Below are 20,195 nucleotides of genomic sequence, written 5' to 3' on the forward strand. Positions count from 1 at the left end.
GGAGCCTGGTGGACTACAGTCCACAGGATTGCAAACAGCTGGACACAACTAAAGCAACTTAGCACATACTCTCTATATTACCTAACTTAATTGTCAGACAACCTTAGGAGGGAGGTGCCTGTGTCCCCATTTTACAGGTAGGGAAACTGAGGTTGAGACCGCTAACATGCCCAAGGTTACTCAGTGAGCAAGCAGCCGGTGTGACCTGGAGGCCTGGGCTCTTACTCCACGACTCCATGCCTCCTCCTGCCTGCAGAGCAGATAAGCATGTGAGCCGTGAACCAGACAGCCCAGTGCCAGCCCTGCTCCTCTGCTTCCAGCTATTGTGACCTTGGGGAGTCCTTGACCTCTGTGCCTCAGTTACCTCACCTGTGAAATGGAGTCAGTCATGATGTCCTTACGTCATAGGGTTGTTGAGAGGAGAAAATGAATGAGTACAAGAAAAAAACACTTAGAACAGTGTCCAGCCCCCATGTCACTGTTAGTTTTTATTTGTTATCATGGATGGACTCAAGCATTAGCTGCTGTCGTCACTGTGGTTCCTGTGCCTCAAGCCAGCAGTGTGCAGCCCTTGCCTAAGCCAGCTTCCTCCCCTACTAACCGAGGGTCAGCCTCCACTCCCAGTGGCCCCCACCCAAGGATAACCTCGGGGCTCAGGTGTCTCCCTTCTCCCTGTACCCTCTGCCTACTGCCTGTAATGGGTCACCAAACACTCAGTTTTAACCTATGATTCCATGAGGACAACTAAGAATCCTTCAAGGACCCTTAACAAATAAAGAACTGAAGACCACCCAGCACTTCACTACTGGACTCAGGGGCTACAAAGAGACAAGCCAGGCTCTTCTTCAAGTCCTTTGGGGGAGTCCAGCCTTTCCCACACCTCAGTTTCAGACCTCTGGCCCCCAGAGCTGTGAGAGACAACATTGCTGTTGTTTTAAGCCACCCAGTATGTGGTCATTTGTTTTGGCAGTCCTATAATAACATAGCTACCACTATATAAAACCCGGACCGAGGCAGAGACACTGTGCGGGCAAGGGCCGCGGACAGAGAAGGGTCGGAGGCTGCCCTGAGGCTGGGAGCCTGCAAAACCCTGTCTCCCTCAGTCTGTGGTCTTGTCCCCAAACCCGCACACCTGAGAAGAAGTGCGCCCTGAAGCCGCGTTTGGAGACTGTGTTGTCGGACTTGAACTCCACGCGCATGTTGTTGCTCTGCGAGGTAATGACCTCGGGCGTCTCAGAGCCGCAGAACTTGCCGTGCAGCCTGGCATCAGGGGACAGGCCGCTGCGCACCTCCACGAAGTCGTACTTACACACCTGCAGGGGGGCACCGTGGGAAGCCGTCGGGCGCTCCCACTTCCCTCCCCCAGATCCCGGCACCCTGCAGGACCCCCCTCCTAAGAGCTGCACCCTCCAGGTGAGCAGACGGGTTTGACTGGGTCTGGCAGGAGGGTCCTCTCGACTCTCACTGGGATCCCTCCAGCCCAAGGTGCAGACAGGGGGCACAGTGGACCTGCTGTCCAGCAGTGGGCTCTGCCTGGGCCTTGGCTGGCTGATACAGTCATCCCATGACCACTGCCCACGGGAGGGAATGGGCTGTTTATGCCACCCTGGTCCCAAGATTTATCTCACCCCCTCCATTCTTCCCAGCTGGACACTAAGCCCCAGATTCTAACCCCAGGGGACGTACCTGTCCTGACCACCTCCCACTCCCAAGACCCCCCTCCTCCTCTCTTGTCCTGCTTCTCCTTGGATTTAGCAGTGATGAGAGGACCAGAGCACTCCATCTGCCGAGGGTGTGCAGTTGAAATCACCTCGACAAACAGCCCAGATTCCACCCAGCTACAAACCCACGACCGTTGGAGGCCACCTCCCTGCCTGCTGATCCCCTCCCCACTTCCCAGCCCTGGGTCACATCACAACAGCATCCCAGTCAGAGCCTGGACACATACATCATTGCCTTCCAGTTCAAACACTTCAAACTGAAGGGAGATCCGGTACTGGGCGGGGGCCACCACTTGCCAGACACAGTTTTTGTTCGTAGGGTACTCCTTCGGCCACCCGGGACTGGTGATGGTTCCATTCAGCTTGGTAATGAAACCGCCACAGGCCACTGCACGGGAGGAAAAGAAGCAAGATTCATTTGGTTTTAGTTCCAAGTGACTGCGATTTCCCCCAAGCAGCAATAAGCCCTGCTGTTCTTTAATAACATCAACAACAACAAAAAATAGACAATCTGAACTGATTAATTCACAAGTCCTTTCTTCTGGTCTGTTTCAACTGAGGCTTTGGAGGGATGGAGTTGAGGACAAGTCTTCACTGCTTTTTTAAAAAGAAGACAAGGTGTTTGTGCTTACCTCTCACTCAGGGGCATAGTTGGGGACTTCACGTGACTTAGGCCAAGAAATGTTTGCACCAAGCTATGCGATGTCCCTGGCTTCCATGAACAGGCAGAGTCATGCAGGTGGGCAAGGGAAACACCGCCAGCCAGGTTGGAATGAAATGAATGAAATGCGCTATTTATCGTGTCACACCGAAGTGCTCACATTTATTCTTTGTTTTCATTTTCCATCTTTATAATCATGTGAATTTCACATAGTCACAGAATAAAATGAAATTCCATGATTCCATTTACTCAGTTGCTGGGGTGGAGTCCAATAAAGTCATCTCGTGTTTGTGGCCTTATTGCGTTGTTTTTCCCTCCAGGAAGGAGGTGAATCATCCCCCACGGTTGTTTCTTCACAGCCGACCAGCTGCCCCATCTGCATCTGTTCCCCTTCTCCTAAGACTTGTCCCCCATCCCCTCTCACTCCAGCTCGGCAGGCCCAATACTAACCTTCACAGGCCTTCTTGTCAGCAGCCAGCTCATAGCCAGGATCACACATGCACTTGTAGCTGCCCAGAGTGTTCAGGCAGCGCTGCTCACACCCGCCGTGATCTGGCCAGGAACACTCATCCACCTCTGTTGGGGAGGAAGGTGACCCTGGTTAAGTCATCAAACAGCTGTCAGGGCTGTTCCCCATTGTGGTCCACATCCCAGGATTCCCTCTGAGAACAAGAACAACTCCTGGTGCCCGCCTTCCAAGGAGCCCCCTTCCACAGAAACTGGCAGCAGCCAGAGCGGCGAGTGAGTCTTGAGAGCACAAGTGAGTACCCTGCTGGCAGGAAACAGGACTCCTCTGAGAGATGATCGGGCCTGGATAACTTGGGTAACTGTGCTCTTTGAAGAGTTTAATCAGCAGCGTTCATTTGTGACCTTAAAAAATCTCAAAGCTTCCATACCAAAGATGATCGACTTCAATGCCATAAAATTGGGGCTCCCTCCATAAACGTGGAACGTCTCAGGACATTAAGCAAAGCGTAAGGACCAAGAGCAAGGTGGGGCAGTGGTAAAGAATCCACCTGCCAATGCAAGATACACGAGTTCAAACCTTGGGTTGGGAAGATCCCCTGGAGAAGGAAATGGCCAACCACTCCAGTATTCTTGCCTGGGAAATTCCATGGACAGAGGAGCCTGGTGGGCAACAGTTCATGGGGTCACAAATAGTTAGACACAACTGACCATACACGAATGTGGGCATGAGCATGCACACACACACACAAAGAGACACACTCCTAGATTAAGATATAATTATTCTCTAGGGAGAGAGCTGGAAGCTATGAGTTAAATTTTTATTACTAATTTGAAGATGTGTCCTGGGTGATCGTCAAGTTTACAGAAAACACTGGCTCTTAGTGAGCCAATGCTCCCAGGAGAAACTGCAGGAAGAGGCCGCAGTGAGACTGAGTTAGCAGGGGAGTTAGATGAGGTTCAGCACTGTCAAGGGTCCATTGATGTGTCTGGGGCGATTAAAGAGCAGCAAGCAGGATGCTGTGCAGAGAGAGAACACAACTCTTTGGAGAATCACCCCACACTGTCAGCCCTGCACCACTGAGGAAAGAAAAAACTCAGGCACTGGATGTCTCCAAAAAGAGTGTCAGACATAAAAGGAAAAAGCCATTATTTTCTGTAATCAATTTGTGGTACATTTATCCCTAAAGAGCACGCAGATTAAAAAAAGGAGGGGGGGGGGCATGCAGATTGTGGCCTAACAGAGCTGCAGTCTAGTGAAAGCACAATGAGACATGGAGAGATCTTCAAACAACAACAAGAGCCCACTCTAGGAAAGGGCTGGGGAGTGGGTAGAAGTGTTGGTTTCCTAATACCAGGGAAGGTAAGAACAGAGCAAGGACGGAGTTCACAAAATCTCACAAGACCTCACATCTTACATAAAATAAAAGGAACAAGGACATTTTCAAGTTGATAAAAACTTGAAAAGATTCCCAGTCCTGCCACCTCAGCACGGATCCACTTAATAAGATTTCTGGTCAAGAGCTTTTCAGACCCTGCTGGAAAACACCCAGAGATAGAACTCTCACTGTTTTTAAAGGTATTTCTTGTTCTTTGAAATTTGAATTGTTAGAAACTCTGACTCCTGGCCACTTCTAACAGAGTGGTCCCGCAGAAAATGCAAAACTTTCCACCATCAATTCTCCTTTTTTCAATTCAAAAATTCCAACTCAAATAAACTCACTTCCTTCCAATCTCCCTGATCCAGGATGCACAAAACACTCATCAACCTGGTGGCTCATCACTGGGTAAAGGACAGTTTGTAAACCCCCCATCATTTCCTATAGTGGGAAGCAGATTTAGGTGGTGGCTCTAAGAGTGATGTGTCCTTGGGTTCAACAAAAGCTCAAATAAGTTGGTCAGTAGGGAGGACTGGGTTTAGGGAACACCCTATAGGCAAGGGGTTGAAGTTGTCCTTGTGAAGTGAAAGTGGCTCATTTGTGTTTGACTCTTTGCAACCCCATGGACTATACAGTCCATGGAATTCTCCAGGAGAGAACACTGGAGTGGGTAGCCTTTCCCTTCTCCAGGGGATCTTCCCAACCCAGGGATCAAATCCAGGTCTCCCGCATTGCAGGCAGATTCTTTACCAGCTGAGCCACAAGGGAAACCCAAGAATACTGGAGTGGGTAGCCTATCCCTCCTCCAGGATGGGCTGGAGGATCCGATCCCTCCTCTAGCGGATCCTCCCGACCCAGGAATCCAACCAGGGTCTCCTGCATTGCAGGCAGATTGTTTACTAACTGAGCTATCAGGGAAGCCCCATAGCCACAAACAAATATAAGTACTAAGTATGCTAAAGTAGTAACAATCCTATAATTATTTACTATTATAATAGGCAAAGCACTTTCCTAGACATTTGCTAAAAAGTATAAAATGAAGAGAAGCATTGATAATGAGAAATAGAAAAAGTCCAGTCTTTAGCATGAGCCAAACAGACCCGGGTTGGATTCACCAGGTGAATCATCCTTCAATAAACTGGGTGATTTGACCTCTCTGAGCCTTCCTCCAGCTTTAACATGAGGATAATACCTGCTTTCAGGTTTGTGGTAATTGAAAATGATGCCTGTAAAGTACCCAGCATATAGACTCTAGGTACACAGTAGTTACTGCTCTAGACAAGAGCAGGGTTGCTTTCGAAATCTCAGTGGGTGGAGACACAATGATGGGAGTAGTGAAAAGGATAAGGTCACCAGACATCCCTGAGTCAGGGCCGAGTGGAGTAGTGTGGGCCTGGGGAAAGGAGGGAGATAGGAACAGAAGGAAAAAAAAGGCAGCAAGGATGGGCCAGTGAAGGAAGACTAGATGGGCAAGAAGGCAGCATAGCAGAGTCAAGAAACTGGCTGGAGGGCATAGGAGGAGGGAAAAAAGGAACCATGGAAAGAGCCTATCAACCTAGAACAAGTTGAAGGGCCCAGATGGGTGGCCAGGGTTGGGGGAGACCTATGCCAGAATATGCTACGGCCATGGACAGGACACACAAATGTCACAGGCAAGAAAGGAGGACCTCTGTTAAGTCCCCTGGCATCCTTAGCCATGTGGAGGGCAAGAGGCTGGGGGGTTGGGTTTGTACTTAAGTGGAGGGAATATAGTTCCCCTCAAGACTAGAAGGGTGTTGGGATGTTTGGCCATTTCCACCCCTGCTCCAACTTGGGTGGGTGGCATGGAGGTGTACTAGGGCCCTGCCCTTGAAGGGGTGGGCCTGGGTGTACTCTGCGTCACCTCCCACTGTACTAAAGTAGCACCTAGTTGAAGTCAACAGGCTCGTGCTTGCTCTAGGCTATAGTGGTCAAGACTAAGTACCCCAGGAAAATTTGGGGGAGTAGGGAAGGGTGGTGGGAGAAGAGGCTGAAATAGGGACCAGCTTTGCAGAGCGGGATTCTGACTCTTTTTGGGATTCTGACTCTTTTTTGCCTCCTCCAAGTGGTACCAGTGACAGAAGGAACCATTCTGAAGTTAGATAATGAGATGACTCAGGCAGGATCCCAAAGCTATTTCAGAGAGAGTTAAGGAAAGGGAAGGCAGAGTACATCCCTAAGCTTCTAAGGCACCTTGAAGAAAGCCAGCCACCCCCCACCACACCAAACACTCTGTGGCGGGCCCGCAGCACTGGGACTGGGGAATGTGGGGATCAAGGTGGGAGATCCTCCTACCTTTGATGTGGGGAACGTATCACCAAACTGACCCTGCCAACCTACAAATGCACTCACTATCTCCCCAAGTAAGCAGGGACGTGAGGTGCTCTGCCTGCTGCCCGGCCAGCAGGCTTGAGCGGGAAAGCCATCTGGCACCAGAGGAGGGATGCAGAGGCCAACTGGCACTCTGGACAGAGCCATGTGCCAGCTGGGCCCTGGGCAGAGATTCCTGCCAACTGGCACCAAGGCCAGAGCTTCAGTGGCTGGTCCAACTCCTCTGCATGGCCTTTGTAGTTGCTCTTCTAATTTCTTTTACTGGAGAATTCTTGACACACGCACTGGCCCCTGTGTGCTCACAGGACATCCTACTGATGGCCTTGTAGGAAGAACGCTGGCAAAGGAGCTGGCTGTGTCCAGACCTCTACTAACCTGTGCTAGACCCCACATAACTGCAGAGCCCTTGAAACACAGCTAGTCTAAGTTCAGACCTGCTGTGGGGGTAAGACACGCTGGATGTCCACTTAGTGTGAGGAATATAGCCATAAAATCTCTCCCAATATTTGTATATTGGATCCTACCCGGTGATCCGGTCCAGTGGTTAAGAATTGGCTGCCAATGCAGTGGACAAGGTTTGATTCCTGGTCTGGGATGATTCCACATGCCACGGGGCAACTAAGCCTGTGTAACCACCACTGCTGAGCCCCTGCACCCAGAGCCTGTGCTCCGAAACCAGAGGAACTGCTGCAATGAGGAGCTTGTGCACTGCAACTACAGAGTAGCTCTCACTCCTCAAAGCCTGTGCTCAGCAACAAAGACCCAGTGCAGCCAGAAACAAATACATAAAACCATTAAACAAATTTAAACAATACTGCGTGTATCGATCACATATTAACATGACAGTAGTTTTGACACATTGGGTTAAATAAAACATGGTATTAAAACTAATTTTGCCTCTTTCCTTCCTCTTCTATCTGTTTTGTACGGTAGCTGCCAGAAAGTTTAAAGTTACATGCATGGCTTGCATTTGTGACTCGCCTCCTATTTCTGTTGGACAGCACTGCTCTGCACTGTGTTCTCTGGCTTCATTCATCCTCGTGGGAACCCGGCAAGGTAGGCAGAGCAGGGAGCAAGAAGCCCAATCCACAAATGAGAATCTGAGCCTTATTCATTCATCCTTTGCCCCATAAGTGTTTACTGAACTCACTGTCTGGCACTGGGAATACGGTGGAGGACAAAGCAGGCAGGATTGGGTCTCAGAAAGGAAAACTGACCTGCCTGAGAGCAGGGAGCTGGTAAGGGGTGTGGGCAAGACTAGACTCCACACTGCAGAGGCTGAAGCCAGGGCCCTCTTCCCTATACTCCCATGTGTAGAGAAGGCAGAAAGGTGATGAACGTCAGAATCAAATGAAAAATTCAAATCCCTTCACTGTACTTTCCCGTGGCTTTCAGGTCTCTGTAGAGGAAAGACAGTGAGCTGGGAAATCCTACAAGTCTGGGGTCTATTTCTAGCTCAGCCTCCTGAGAGCTTCAGTTTCTTCTGTTTTAAAATGGGGGTAATAACACCAAGCAAGGATTTTTCCTGAAGACAAAGGGAGGTAACTAATGCAGCTTCTGGCACTCAATAAATGTCTTTTCTTCCTCCTTTAATAGATAGGTACCAAAGAGGCTTCCACCAGACCTGGCTCCTCTTTGAAGACTCAGGGTCAAGGTCAATGCTATATAGTTCTCCTTTTCTAAACGTGGTTTTCTGCAGCCCTTCTTGACATAAAGACGAGCTCAAAGAGGATGTCTTAACTGTGCACTAAGTTAGTATACATGGGCCTCAACACCTTGACGGGCATCTAAAGGGTGTCTGCCAACTGAAATGTCTTTGAAGTACCTAGTCTGCGTACTCACTCACCCCACCCCAACACCGAGTGAGACCCTCCTCCAATGTCCACACTTCACACAACATCACTGCCCATTGGCTTACAAGTCCCCTTGGTCAGCTTGAGCTCTTGAAGACAATGACCATGTTCTCCTCTGTCCCACAGCCCCTGACACACAGTTTGATGACTGCTGAATAAATGTTAAATGTGGAGTGGGGAGAAGATGGCATTTTCTAACAAGCAAAACAGAGCTAGTTATCACGGCTGGTCAGAGCAGGTCAAGGCTCTCGACTCAGTCCTTTACAAACCGGTTTAGCTTCACAGAGAGAAACTCCCCCCACCCCATTGCAATGCCTGTTATCTCCACTAGGGCTGCCACAAAAAAAGCAGAAGGTTCAGTTAAAGTTGAATTTCAGATGAACAATTATTTCTTAGTACAGTGTGCAATATTTGGGACACACACTAAAAAGATCATTCTTATCGGAATTTTGAATTTAACTAGGCAAACTATTTTAACTTGTTCAATTTGGAAACCCTTCAATTTTAGCTGGTCCTCTCAAAAATTATAATGCTGATCATCAGTAGAACCAGGAATGAGATGTGGGTGGGTTACCAGTTATCTTACTGCAAAGAAGTCCCAACACCTAAGACCTGGGGGTGGAAATCAGGGAAGGAGAAGGACAGGAGAATTAGGACAAAGAGAATTAGAATAAAACCTCATGATTATAGGTGACAGGTTAACCAAGATGAGGTTTCCCAAAGTCATTTATATCACAGTCCTGGAACCTAGAATCTGTCACCTTACCCTTACATGGCAAAAAGGACTTTGCAGATGTGATTAGATTCGGGTTCTTGAAATAGGAGATTATGCTGGATCCGCTTGGTGGGCCCACAGTACTACAAGGGTCCTTCCAACTGAAAGCAGCAGGAGAATCAGGGTCAGAAAAGGAAATGGAACGATGGAGACCGAGGTCTATGATGCAGCCTGAGAAGGTCTCACCCTTGCTGGCTTGAAGACCAAAAACACCACCAGTCAAGAAGTGCAGGCACCTCATCCCAGAAGCTGGAAAAGGCAAGGAAGTCTGACCTGGAGAGCTGGAAGGCGATCACATTTGCGGTGATTTGTTACAGCATCGATAAAAAACTGATACATGGTGACAGCAAGCAGAAACTGTCACAACATTTATTCCAGAGAAGAAAATAACTACTTCAGAGATCCCTTCCTTAGCAAAGAAATTAACAGGACTAGACAGGATACCATGTCTACTCACGTAATACTATTTCATTTCTTCCTGACAACAACTCTGAGATAAACTAGTAGTGTCATTTCTACAGGTGGTGAGACTGGGACTCACAGAGGAATTGTAACTTGCTGAAGACCACCCAGCCACCGTGGCTGCTAAGTCAGATGGGTGTGTCCCCAGGCTGGGAGACGGCACGTGCAGTCTGGGCTAGGGTGCGGCGGGGGCTGTGACTTTCCTGGGATCTCTACTAAAACCCCCACATTCTTCTTTCCACTATGATCACTAACCTAACTGCATTTGCAATACACGTGCTGTGGCTTGTTTTCCTGTGTTTTTTGCTTTGTTTTTGCTTGGGAAAGTACTAGACTTTGTCTCCAGTTATTCAGAATGCTATGCTTCTTGCTCTGTTTTGGTTTTCTGTCGTCAGACGCCTCAAAGCAGGAAAAAATAACATTCCCACACACTCGTGTGGCACTTCTCAGCTTAAGTGTCTCCACGGCCAGTTCACTGGGGCTTCACAGCTGGTCGGGGAAAATGGGCAGACTTCCTTCTCCTTGCTTTATGGAGAGGAACACTGGGGCTTCAGCAAGGACAAAGGGATGCCAGCTCAGGTCACACAGCTGGAAATGCGCTCTTCTGACACCATCTGCTCACCTAAAACCTGGGAGAATGGGATAGAAAGGGGGCAGACGGGGAGATGGAGTAAGGAAGGGGCCAGGATTTCTGGGTCAGCACAGCCAGGAGCCCGGGAAAGGAGGGAAGAGGGAAGGAGTTACTGATTGGTCACTCCAGTTACAGACTGGATATATCCGTTCAGTGGCTGCTGGTGTGCTGGTGGGCGCCCAACCCAAATGCATTGTGGAATAGCCTATATTCCTTCTTAGCAAGTGGTCTGAGGAATTCCAGGGTGCTGAGAGTGGAGAAGGCAGACCTGTCCATTCAAAAGAGTCTTTGGAAGCTGTTCTAATGGGACCAGGAATGATGGTCTTCCCATACCACTCTGGGTCTGATTTTATCAAGAACTTGCAGAGCATTCAGTCCTTAATGCAGCACAGATATTCATTTCCTGAGCACCAAACCTTTTCAGTCTCCCCCACAAGCCCTGCCCACTTGAGCATAGACTTGCAGGCTGGGAGCTGATGCTTCAGGAGCTAAAGACCTGGGCTGCCTCTCTACCGCATATCAGGGAATGCAAGGCAGTGTTCTGGAGAGAGTTGGTTTAGGAGTCAGACTGTGACTGGAGTCTTGGTCTGCCGCTTAACTATCTGAGCAACCCTGAGCCTGCCTTTTTTAACCTTGATCGAGGGCATTAAATGACATAGTGTAAATCAAGTACCTTGCACAGTTCCTGGCACAATAGGTGCTCAATCAACGATAGTGACTACACAAGCAAAAATTGTTATCAATGCTCAGTTTCACTAAGGTTCATGAAGCTGAACTTGTAAACTGATAAACCTAATTTCCAAGCACAGCAGCAAAACTTTCTGCCACAAAGACAGAAGCCAAGGCTAAGCCTGTTCCTGAGTCACTGGAGAACTCTCTCTACTGGGGAATCTAGGCACAGCTCTTTGCATAAACGGCTCGCTGCCTCCCCACTGCAGGGAGCCTTGCTGCCTCCCCACTGCAGGGAGCCTTGTTTGGTGCTAAGGTTTATGGGTTTAGTGATTCTTAGGCCGGGGGGCAATACCTCTTCCTGTGTCTAAAATGGAAACAACTGCTAATTCATACCCTTGAAAAAATTGGCTGCAAAGCCAGCTTTATTGATAGAGCCGTCAGACACGAACTTCATCCACATTCTATTGGAGCTGGACTTCACATCGTCTGGCTTCTCATAGCCACAGAAGTGGCCGATCAGGGCACTGTCTTCCATGAAGCCATCACGGATTTCCAGGTAGTCGTATGCACAGCTGTCATGCCTTTCGATCTAAATGGAGAAACAGAGGCAACGTGGAAGATAGCAGCTCGGCCTCAAGGTTTTCAATCTAAGAAAAGAAACTAAATATCACTCTCAAAAACCTAACCAGGAGGCCAAAGGGCCCAAGCGTGTCCTGGAACTTTTCCAAGCTGTCTCCTACTTGCGTAAGGCAAGGATGAATCAAGCTGCAAAAACATGAAGTCATGATAAACTGGGAAGAAAGAGTCAATAAAATGCCCTGGGATCCCATTCTAGACTTTTGCTTCAATGATTCCCCCACCCTCTCCAGCAGCCTTCAGAAAGGAGGCAGATGCAATTTCAAAACCTGCAGAGGATTTGATACCAGATGTCCTGGCAAAATGCGCCTTGGACTTGAAATAGCCTCTTGGGTTCCTGTTTTCAACCCCAAGCTGGAAACCCGTCTTTACAGAGCAGTGTCTAAGACCAGCAGCACTCACCTCAAAAGCTTGGAAGGTAAGCCCCACGTGATACCCCTCCGAAACGGTAATCCTCCAAACACACTCCTTGGAAGGTCTGTAATCATCCGGGTAGTTAGGAGATTGAATCTGACCGGCGTCTTTGTTAATGTCTCCCCCACAGGTTGCTTTAGAAAAAAGAGCCAGGAGGAAGGGGGTCCTCCGTCAGAGCTTACTAAGGAAGTACACCGCTAGGTGGCTCCACTTGCCGACGTTTTCATTTCCAGTGGCCTGATGCCTCTGGAAAGGCAGAGTTCCCTGTGTTTGCAACTCTGAATTTTTCTCCTATAAAGAAAATAACCACGGAGAGCAGTGGCTCTCTGCCTTTGCTGGCCGTCACAATCACCTGGGGGATTTTTTCAAGCTCTGGGAACAGGAGTCACACCTCCAGACGTTCCGATCAAGTATGCAGGTATGGGGTGGGGGGGAGGGGGGTTGAGGGAGGGGTCCCAGCAGCAGTGACATCTGACTCTCCGCCCACCCCCCCCCGCCACGCCCCGTGACCCTGATGCAGAGGAAGGAGGGCCACCGGTAGAGACTGATGTGTACATACGCACACTCATGCTATTTCCTTTATAAAAACAAAACTTGGGACTTCCTAAGACTCTGAGCTCCTAATGCAAGGGGCTCAGGTTTGATACCCTAGTCGGGGAAGTAGATCCCACACGTCACAACTAAAAATGTCCCACATGCTGTAACTAAGACCCGGTGCATCCAAATAAGTAAATATTAAAAAACAAAAACTCGGGCCTCTCCAAAATTACAATCTAAGTCCCCAAGGGACTTTTCCTCTGGGGGAGGGAGGGCACAGGGTTATGTAGCCAGAGAGACCCAATATGTAGAATAGACAGAAGCAGAAATTGCCCTGGTGGCAGCTGCCTAGAACCCAGACCTCTTGGTTTCCTCAGTCACCATGGTGGCATCACAAGCCCTTCCAAGAAATTAGTTGGAAATTCCTGGACGTTGTCCAAAGTCCTCGTTTCACAAATGAAACTCAGAGAGGCTGGATTCTTTGCTCAGGCTCACACAGCTACTCAGAGGTGGCTTGCATTTCCACAGGGTTCTCTAAGCCCCCAACACCATCCCCACTGGACTCTAATGGGGGTTGAGCAGGGTAGTGACAGGTAGACTGCCTGTGCTGAAGGGAGCCCAGCTGGCCTCTCTGTTTCCAGACATGGGGGAAGGGGACGGCGGCTACCCCACCCTCAGGGCACCGGCAGCTGCTGCCCGGGCCAGGGTGGGAAGGGGCACAGGCTGCATGGGAAGAACAGAGGGACGTCAGGAGCCATACCGGCGGCCTCTCCCCTCCTGAACAAACCTTCATATACCGCGAAGAAGCCCTTGCCCAGGATGTTGCTGCTGCTTCGGAATTCCACCCAGAGCCGGCTGTCCGTGGAGATGAGGGGCTCTGGGACTTTGTCGCCACAAAACCTACCTGGGAAAGGGAAAAGAACGTCAGGCTGCTGGCAGACGGTGAGGAGGGGCTCAGCACAAGCGCAGAGAGAGAGAGGGCGGTGCTGCTTCAGATGAGGTTCAAGGGGAGCAGTCCTCACCGGGGACTCATCCTGTAGCACGGAAGGATGAAGACCTGGAATGGAAACAGTGACTGCTGGTGTGCCTCCTTCCGGAGAGTCTCAGACGCCAATCAACCTAATACCCAGAATGTGGCCCCTCCCCGGCCAGGGGGTCATGATGAGTGCTGAGGGGTAGGAGGACATCTCAGCAAGGCCAGGGGTGGGGTGGTGGTCTGAGCGAGTGATGAGGGTCCCCCATGGTATTTCTACTACATACATAGCCTTCTATTTGAGGGGCATGCCTTATGCCTTCCTTGCCCCAGGAAGGGTTGCCAGAGGACACAAGATGACGTGATCAGATCTTGGCTTTTGAATTCCACAAGTCTGGTCACAACACCAAAAATTTCGGAACCTACACAGTGAATAAGAGCACATTGCCTTCCCCTTGTTGTCTTCAAAAGATTCCTGGGATGGAGAAGCAAGAGGCTAGGGGGGCAGAAAATTGGAGAGGGCACCATGGGACCTCTGAAAGGACTTGGTGCCCCAGGTGGACAAGGATGATAGATGCCCCAGGGAGGTTTAAGGAGTTGGGAGAAGCAGAGAGCTGTGTCCCCAGGAGCAGTTCCTGGCAGAGGCTTGAGGGGCAACAAGACCCTGGATCCCCCATGTCCCCACCTGAGCTCAGAACAGGAGTGTCTATATGGTTTCTTAAGACATTAGGGCAGGAGACAGGCAGGCAGAGTTCTTCAGGAAAAGCAGGACAGGATAGCAGCAACAGGACTCCTGGGAAGGGGATAGAAGGAACTTTCCCATGGCCCAGAGGGCCTGGACAGTCACTGAATGTCTCCCATAGAACGTCTTCTAGGGAGATATGGACTTGGCACTGATCTACATGGGCCTGGGGAGGTTGAGACAGGATAAGGCACAATAGCCACTTAGATGCCAGAGGACTGGAGACCAGAGGGGGGTGAGGCCAAACCAGGAATGCCAGTTGGGATAGCAATGCAGATGGCCCTGGGACACCAAGCTCTGGCACAATGCCCCCTACTGGCTTTCTGGGGGGGCACACAAATTGACTTCAATTAAGTTCCCACTATCTGATGCAAAGGGGCTCATAATTGCTATTGAACTTGCGTTATTGAAAATACAAATAAATGTGTATTTTTTAAGCTTATGAATACATTCTATGAAATCTAGACCTTTTACAGAGGAAAAGGGGGAAGGTCAGGCCTTCCCAGAGCATGGTCATCCTATCACTTCCAATGCCACGTAAGGATAGAAGCACAGCAAAAACAGAGTTGGGGGTGGGGTGGGAGGTGGGCTGAGTCACACTGATCAGCTCACAACACAGACTAGCCAAGGTCTATTTGGGTGGAAAGTCCATGGTTCTGCCAAGTGCTAACAGTTTGAGTCACTCAAAAATCCATTTAACATTGTGGGGGAGTGGGGAATGACTGTGAATGGGTATGGGTCTTCTTTGAGGGCTGATGAAGATGTTCTAAATCTGTGGTGATGGCTGTACAAATCTGTGAGCATGCTAACACTGCTGACATGGATGCTTTAAATGCAGAGTTGTATGGTGCGTGAATTTCATCTCCAAAAACCATTTTAAAGTTCATTTGACAGGTATTTACTGGGTATCCTTCTATTGCCCTTCTGAGAAATGCAGGAGTGAGATGGGGAGGAATAAAAGCCATTATATAATAAAAGACACTTGCTATTGGCCAACGGGGGTCAACATTCTTTAAGGGTGACACAGAGGGTAGAGGCTCCTAGTTCAGTTCAGTTCAGCTGCTCAGTCGTGTCCAACTCTTTGCGAACCCATGGACTGCAGCACGCCAGGCTTCCCTATCCATCACCAACTCCTGGAGCTTGCTCAGACTCATGTCCATCGAGTCAGTGATGCCATCCAACCATCTCATCCTCTGTCGTCCCCTTCTCCTCCTACCTTCAATCTTTCCCAGCATCGGGGTCTTTTCCAACAAGTCAGTTCTTCACAATGGGTGGCCAAAGTATTGGAGCTTCAGCATCAGTCCTTCCAATGAATATTCAGGATTGATTTCCTTTAGGATGGACTGGTCGGATCTCCTTGCAGTCTAAGGGACTTTTAAGAGTCATCTCCAACACCACAGTTCAAAAGCATCAATTCTTCGGTGCTCAGCTTTCTTTATAGTCCAACTCTCACATCCATACATGACTACTGGGAAAACCACAGCTTTGACTAGATGGACCTTTGTTGGCAAAGTAATGTCTCTGATTTTGAATATGCTGTCTAGGTTGGTCATAGCTTTTCTTCCAAGGAGCAAGTGTCTTGGAAGGCTCCTAACCTTCCGATTCTGGCTGCCTGTAGCCTTTTGGATCTGGGGAGCTTAATAAGATGAGCTGAAACTGTTATTGAGAATTGAACAGGGAAAAATCCATCAGACGCTGCTACACTTCCAGTAACAGCTCCTTCAGCATCACCGATTAGTATCAATTAGTTTTTGGAAAACAACATGTAAACCTGGGGAGATATTTCTCACCAGTGAGGAGACAGAGCCGCTGAATGCTGGTTCACAAAAGGAACAGTTTCTCAGCCAAACCCAGTTTCAAGTCCAAATTCCTCCTTTTAAAATCCCAGCTGTCACAGCTGCTGGGGATGTTTCCAAAGAGAGAGGGACTTCCACCGCCTTGTTGCCTAAGAACCCAACCAGATGAGACTGAATCACGCACCCTGGGGCCATGGGACAACCTGCCTCTGCTTCACTACCCAGGAGGAGGTAGAAATTACAGGCTCAGCTGGATTTTACCGCCCTGTGCTTGTGTGCTTAGTCGCTCAGTCGTGTCCGGCTCTTCACAACTCCATGGACTATGGCCCGCCAGGCTCCTCTGTCCGTGGGGATTCTCCAGGCAAGAATACTGGAATGGGTTGCCATGCCCTCCTCCAAAGGATCTTCCCAAACCAGAGACTGAACCCAAGTCTCCTGCACTGCAGATTCTTTACTGTCTGAGCCACCAGGGAAGCCCCTTTACTGCCTTGGCAAAGCTAGACTTGGTAGAATAAATCACAAATTATTTCTAAGCAAAATCTCCCCAAATCACCTTGCAATTCTTAACCTGAACCTTCTGCACTGTCCCTAGACTGATGTCACCAGACTCTTACCTTCACAGTAATGGTTCTAATAAAAGCCCCCTTTTAAACTGAGCCAGTCTATACCAGACACTGTCCTATGCACTTTATATAGATTATCTATTTGTCTCCCTGCTACCTTTTGAAGTAGGTGCTATTATTAATCTCGTTTCTGAAAAAAAAACTGAGCCTTGGAGAATTTGAGATGCTAAAGCTGAAACTCCAGTACTTCGGCCACCTCATGCGAAGAGTTGACTCATTGGAAAAGACTCTGATGCTGGGAGGGATTGGGGGCAGGAGGAGAAGGGGACGACCGAGGATGAGATGGCTGGATGGCATCACCGACTCGATGGACATGAGTTTGAGTGAACTCCGGGAGTTGGTGATGGACAGGGAGGCCTGGCGTGCTGCGATTCATGGGGTCGCAAAGAGTTGGACACGACTGAGCGACTGAACTGAACTGATATTCAATTTATAGACGAGGAAATGGCAACCCACTCCAGTATTCTTGCCTGGAGAATCCCATGGACAGAGGAGCCTGGAAGGCTACAGTCCATGGGGTCACAAGAGTCAGACACGACTTGGCGACTAAACCACTACCACCATTCTCAACTTAAGTTATGCTCAAGACTGTAACCCTGGAGTAGGAAGTGGCAACCCACTCCAGTACTCTTGCCTGGAAAATTACATGGACAGAGGACCTTGCAGGCTGCAGTCCATGGGGTCACAAAGAGTCAGGCATGACTGAGCGACTGAGCACACTGGCACACATTCAAGATTGTAAGTGCAGCAGGACTTGAACCTAAGCAGCCTGAGATCTTGACCTTCATCCCCAGTCTAACCCTCTTCATCATGCTCGCCATTACTGCCACCCACCATCCAAAGGAACATCTCTGTTTAGGACTCGGTTCTAAATACTGTACATTTTTGGATCAATAGACATCAAATCTATTCTCTGGGAATGTAATCACTATTCCCATTTCCCAATTTGGAAACAGACACATTGGAATGATGATCAAAGACTCAAACCATAGAGCAAGCCTGTGGCAATGCCAGGCATGCCAATTTGCCTCCTGCCATGGGTTCTGCTCATTTGGGAGGCTGCCCCAGCCCAGGGAGCCCCCAGTAGTGGGGCCACGCGACACTGATTGGCCGGCCTGGCCTTTCTGAACTTCCCTCCCCACTTCAGGGAAAGGGGGAAAAAAGGCTTTTGTGCGCATTGTGGTGGTACAGAATGCCCAAGGATGGTTCTGCATACAAAAGTGCATTGTTAGAGTAATTCCTCTAGCAGAAAGAAGGGAGGAGAATCCAATTAATAGGCCAGCATTTCAGGTTACTGGATGAGTTCTGTGCAGCCACCTTTCTCCCATCTCTAGGTGCAAACTCATCAGTGACCCTCGAAACTGAAAAAATGAATCTGCTACCTTTAAGCAGGCGTGAAATGTTCTCAATCTACTTACATTTCCCTTTAATCAGGATGTGAAAAGCCGGGTCCCAAACAGCCTCCTCCCAGGGAGACTAACAGGCTGGAGAGAAACTGGACGAGAGAAAAGGTGTCAAATTCCTAAACTGAACTCCAGTTCCCGCCTTTGGAGGAGGAGTTTAATAAGGATATCAAGAAGAGGGAATGCAGATGAGGACACTACAAGAGGACTCCATAGGGAGCCATAAAGGGTTCATTCATAAAAAGTTATGCGTCCATTATGCCTGGAGTTTCACACACTGCCCTGGGAAAATATGCAATGCACAGTTTTTCAGAGCAAGATGCATACTTTCACAATCCGCTCTAATCCGCTCTCCCTCCTGCCAAAGGGGCCTTGACCTGCCTCCTCCCGGCAGATTTCATGGCACTGACCCCTCCCAGGGACCAGCTCGGCCTACACAATGCACTTGTTCCAAACACAAAAGTTCACTAACAACTGCATTTGGAAACATCAGAGCAGGCCAAATAGTTGGCAAAGGAGAACTCCTGCAAATGAAGAATGACGGTTACAGGCGCTGGGCCATGCCTTGGCTGCAACACACTTAGCACACACACACACAGAGATACACACACAAATACCTACACACACTCACAGCAAAAGTGTAAAATCTGAGCAAAACAAAAAACCCCCACACAAAAACCATCACTGACAATGACGAACAGCAAAAGCCCCATCGAATCAATGAACGTGTGGTCAGAGTTCCCAGGATCTGTAGTGAGAAAATTCTTGTTTCAAGTTCAAGGGGTGGCTGGAAATCCCTCTGTCGGTGCCCATTTTCAGGAGCGTGCCTTGGCCCTCTCCAGGGAACTTTAGGAACAGAGAGTGTCCCTCCTCCGGAGCTTTTCAAGTCTATCACGTTCCCTAGGGGGTATGGGGTGCCAGATTTAGCAAACAAAAATACAGGAAGCCCAGTTCAATTTGAATTTCAGACAAACAACGAATCATGCATTTTGATCTGGCAGTCCTATGGGGAGTCCCTTCTAGATTCAGGGTCCCCTTCACCCCATCGGCAGGACTTCTAAGTTCTGAACTGATCTCAAGCCACGAGCAGGCTGTTTGGCCCCTGGTGAGTTGGCCTGCTCTGGGGAGTGTGGGTTTCTCATGAAGGTGTGTGATGAAGTGACTCAGAGGTCCACACGATTCCATGTTCTCAAGAAACTCCTCCCACACAGCTTTTTAAAAAATTCAATTATGAAATATTTGGATGCATTCTTATAAAAAAGCCAAATAATCCAGAAGTACACAAACCAAAAAATGAGGTTGCCCCCTCCCCACGCTTTCCTTCTCCAAGGCAACCACCTTCTTTAGTTTGCTGAGAGCCCTTGCAGCCCCGTTTCTGTGTATTTGGTACTAGACAGGTACACACGCACAAATATTTATCGGTAAGTGGGATCATTCCCTGACCCACCAGGTGGCGATCCTGATTCAACAGTTTCCCAGGAATCTCATAGAAATTTTCCCCACTGATGCTGGGGTGCAGCCAGGTTTTGGAACCTCTGCGACCAGGAGGGCAGCCCTCTGTTTTTATTTTGTTGCACCCAGTCAGTGCTACCTACAAAGCCACGCCTCCCCATACACACTGCGTCTGCTCACGTTGGACAGGAAGCAGAAACCCAGGGCAGACAGCCTCCACCCTGCCACTGGGTGGCATAACCCATCTGTCCCGAACCACACACACTCCTGTCTGTCTGTGCCTGGCCTGGGAATCAGTTTCTTGCCCTGCTTTCCTGGACCACCAACTACCTGACTGAACCCCCTACCAGTGATAACCTGGCATCCTCCACTCGAAGCCAGCTCTGGCTATGTTCCCACCCCAGAAGACACAAATACCTAACTATTTGTACCTCTAGGAAGTTAAGCTCATGGCTCCCTGGACTGAGAGGACTTGTGTGCCCTTCCCAGGAGTAGCTAACCTGGCTGAGACCCTTTGGCCATATGGAAGCTTAGTATCTGCCAGGGCCCCTGGGTCCAGCCAGACCTTCCATCCCTGTCTCTCCTGAGCTATTCTGGAATCTGACAGGCAGCTGGGCGTGGTCTGGCAGGAAAACTGCCCACCTTAGCACT

At 49.3% G+C, this 20,195-nt stretch overlaps 1 protein-coding gene across 1 annotated transcript in view; it reads right to left on the bottom strand.

Moving 5' to 3' along the window:
• Positions 1 to 20,195, bottom strand: part of TLL2 (tolloid like 2) — a 141,353-nt gene that overhangs the window by 15,286 nt on the left and 105,872 nt on the right. Inside the window, exons 11-16 of the mRNA XM_040254640.1 lie at positions 13,343 to 13,459; positions 12,007 to 12,152; positions 11,362 to 11,557; positions 2,833 to 2,958; positions 1,949 to 2,109; positions 1,133 to 1,313 (exon numbers count right to left, since the gene is read on the bottom strand). Of these exons, the coding sequence (XP_040110574.1) occupies positions 1,133 to 1,313; positions 1,949 to 2,109; positions 2,833 to 2,958; positions 11,362 to 11,557; positions 12,007 to 12,152; positions 13,343 to 13,459 (927 nt within the window). The remainder of the gene's footprint in view (positions 1 to 1,132; positions 1,314 to 1,948; positions 2,110 to 2,832; positions 2,959 to 11,361; positions 11,558 to 12,006; positions 12,153 to 13,342; positions 13,460 to 20,195) is intronic.

The sequence above is a fragment of the Oryx dammah genome, unplaced genomic scaffold (genome assembly GCF_014754425.2).
Source record: "Oryx dammah isolate SB20612 unplaced genomic scaffold, SCBI_Odam_1.1 HiC_scaffold_14, whole genome shotgun sequence".
NCBI lineage: Eukaryota > Metazoa > Chordata > Mammalia > Artiodactyla > Bovidae > Oryx > Oryx dammah.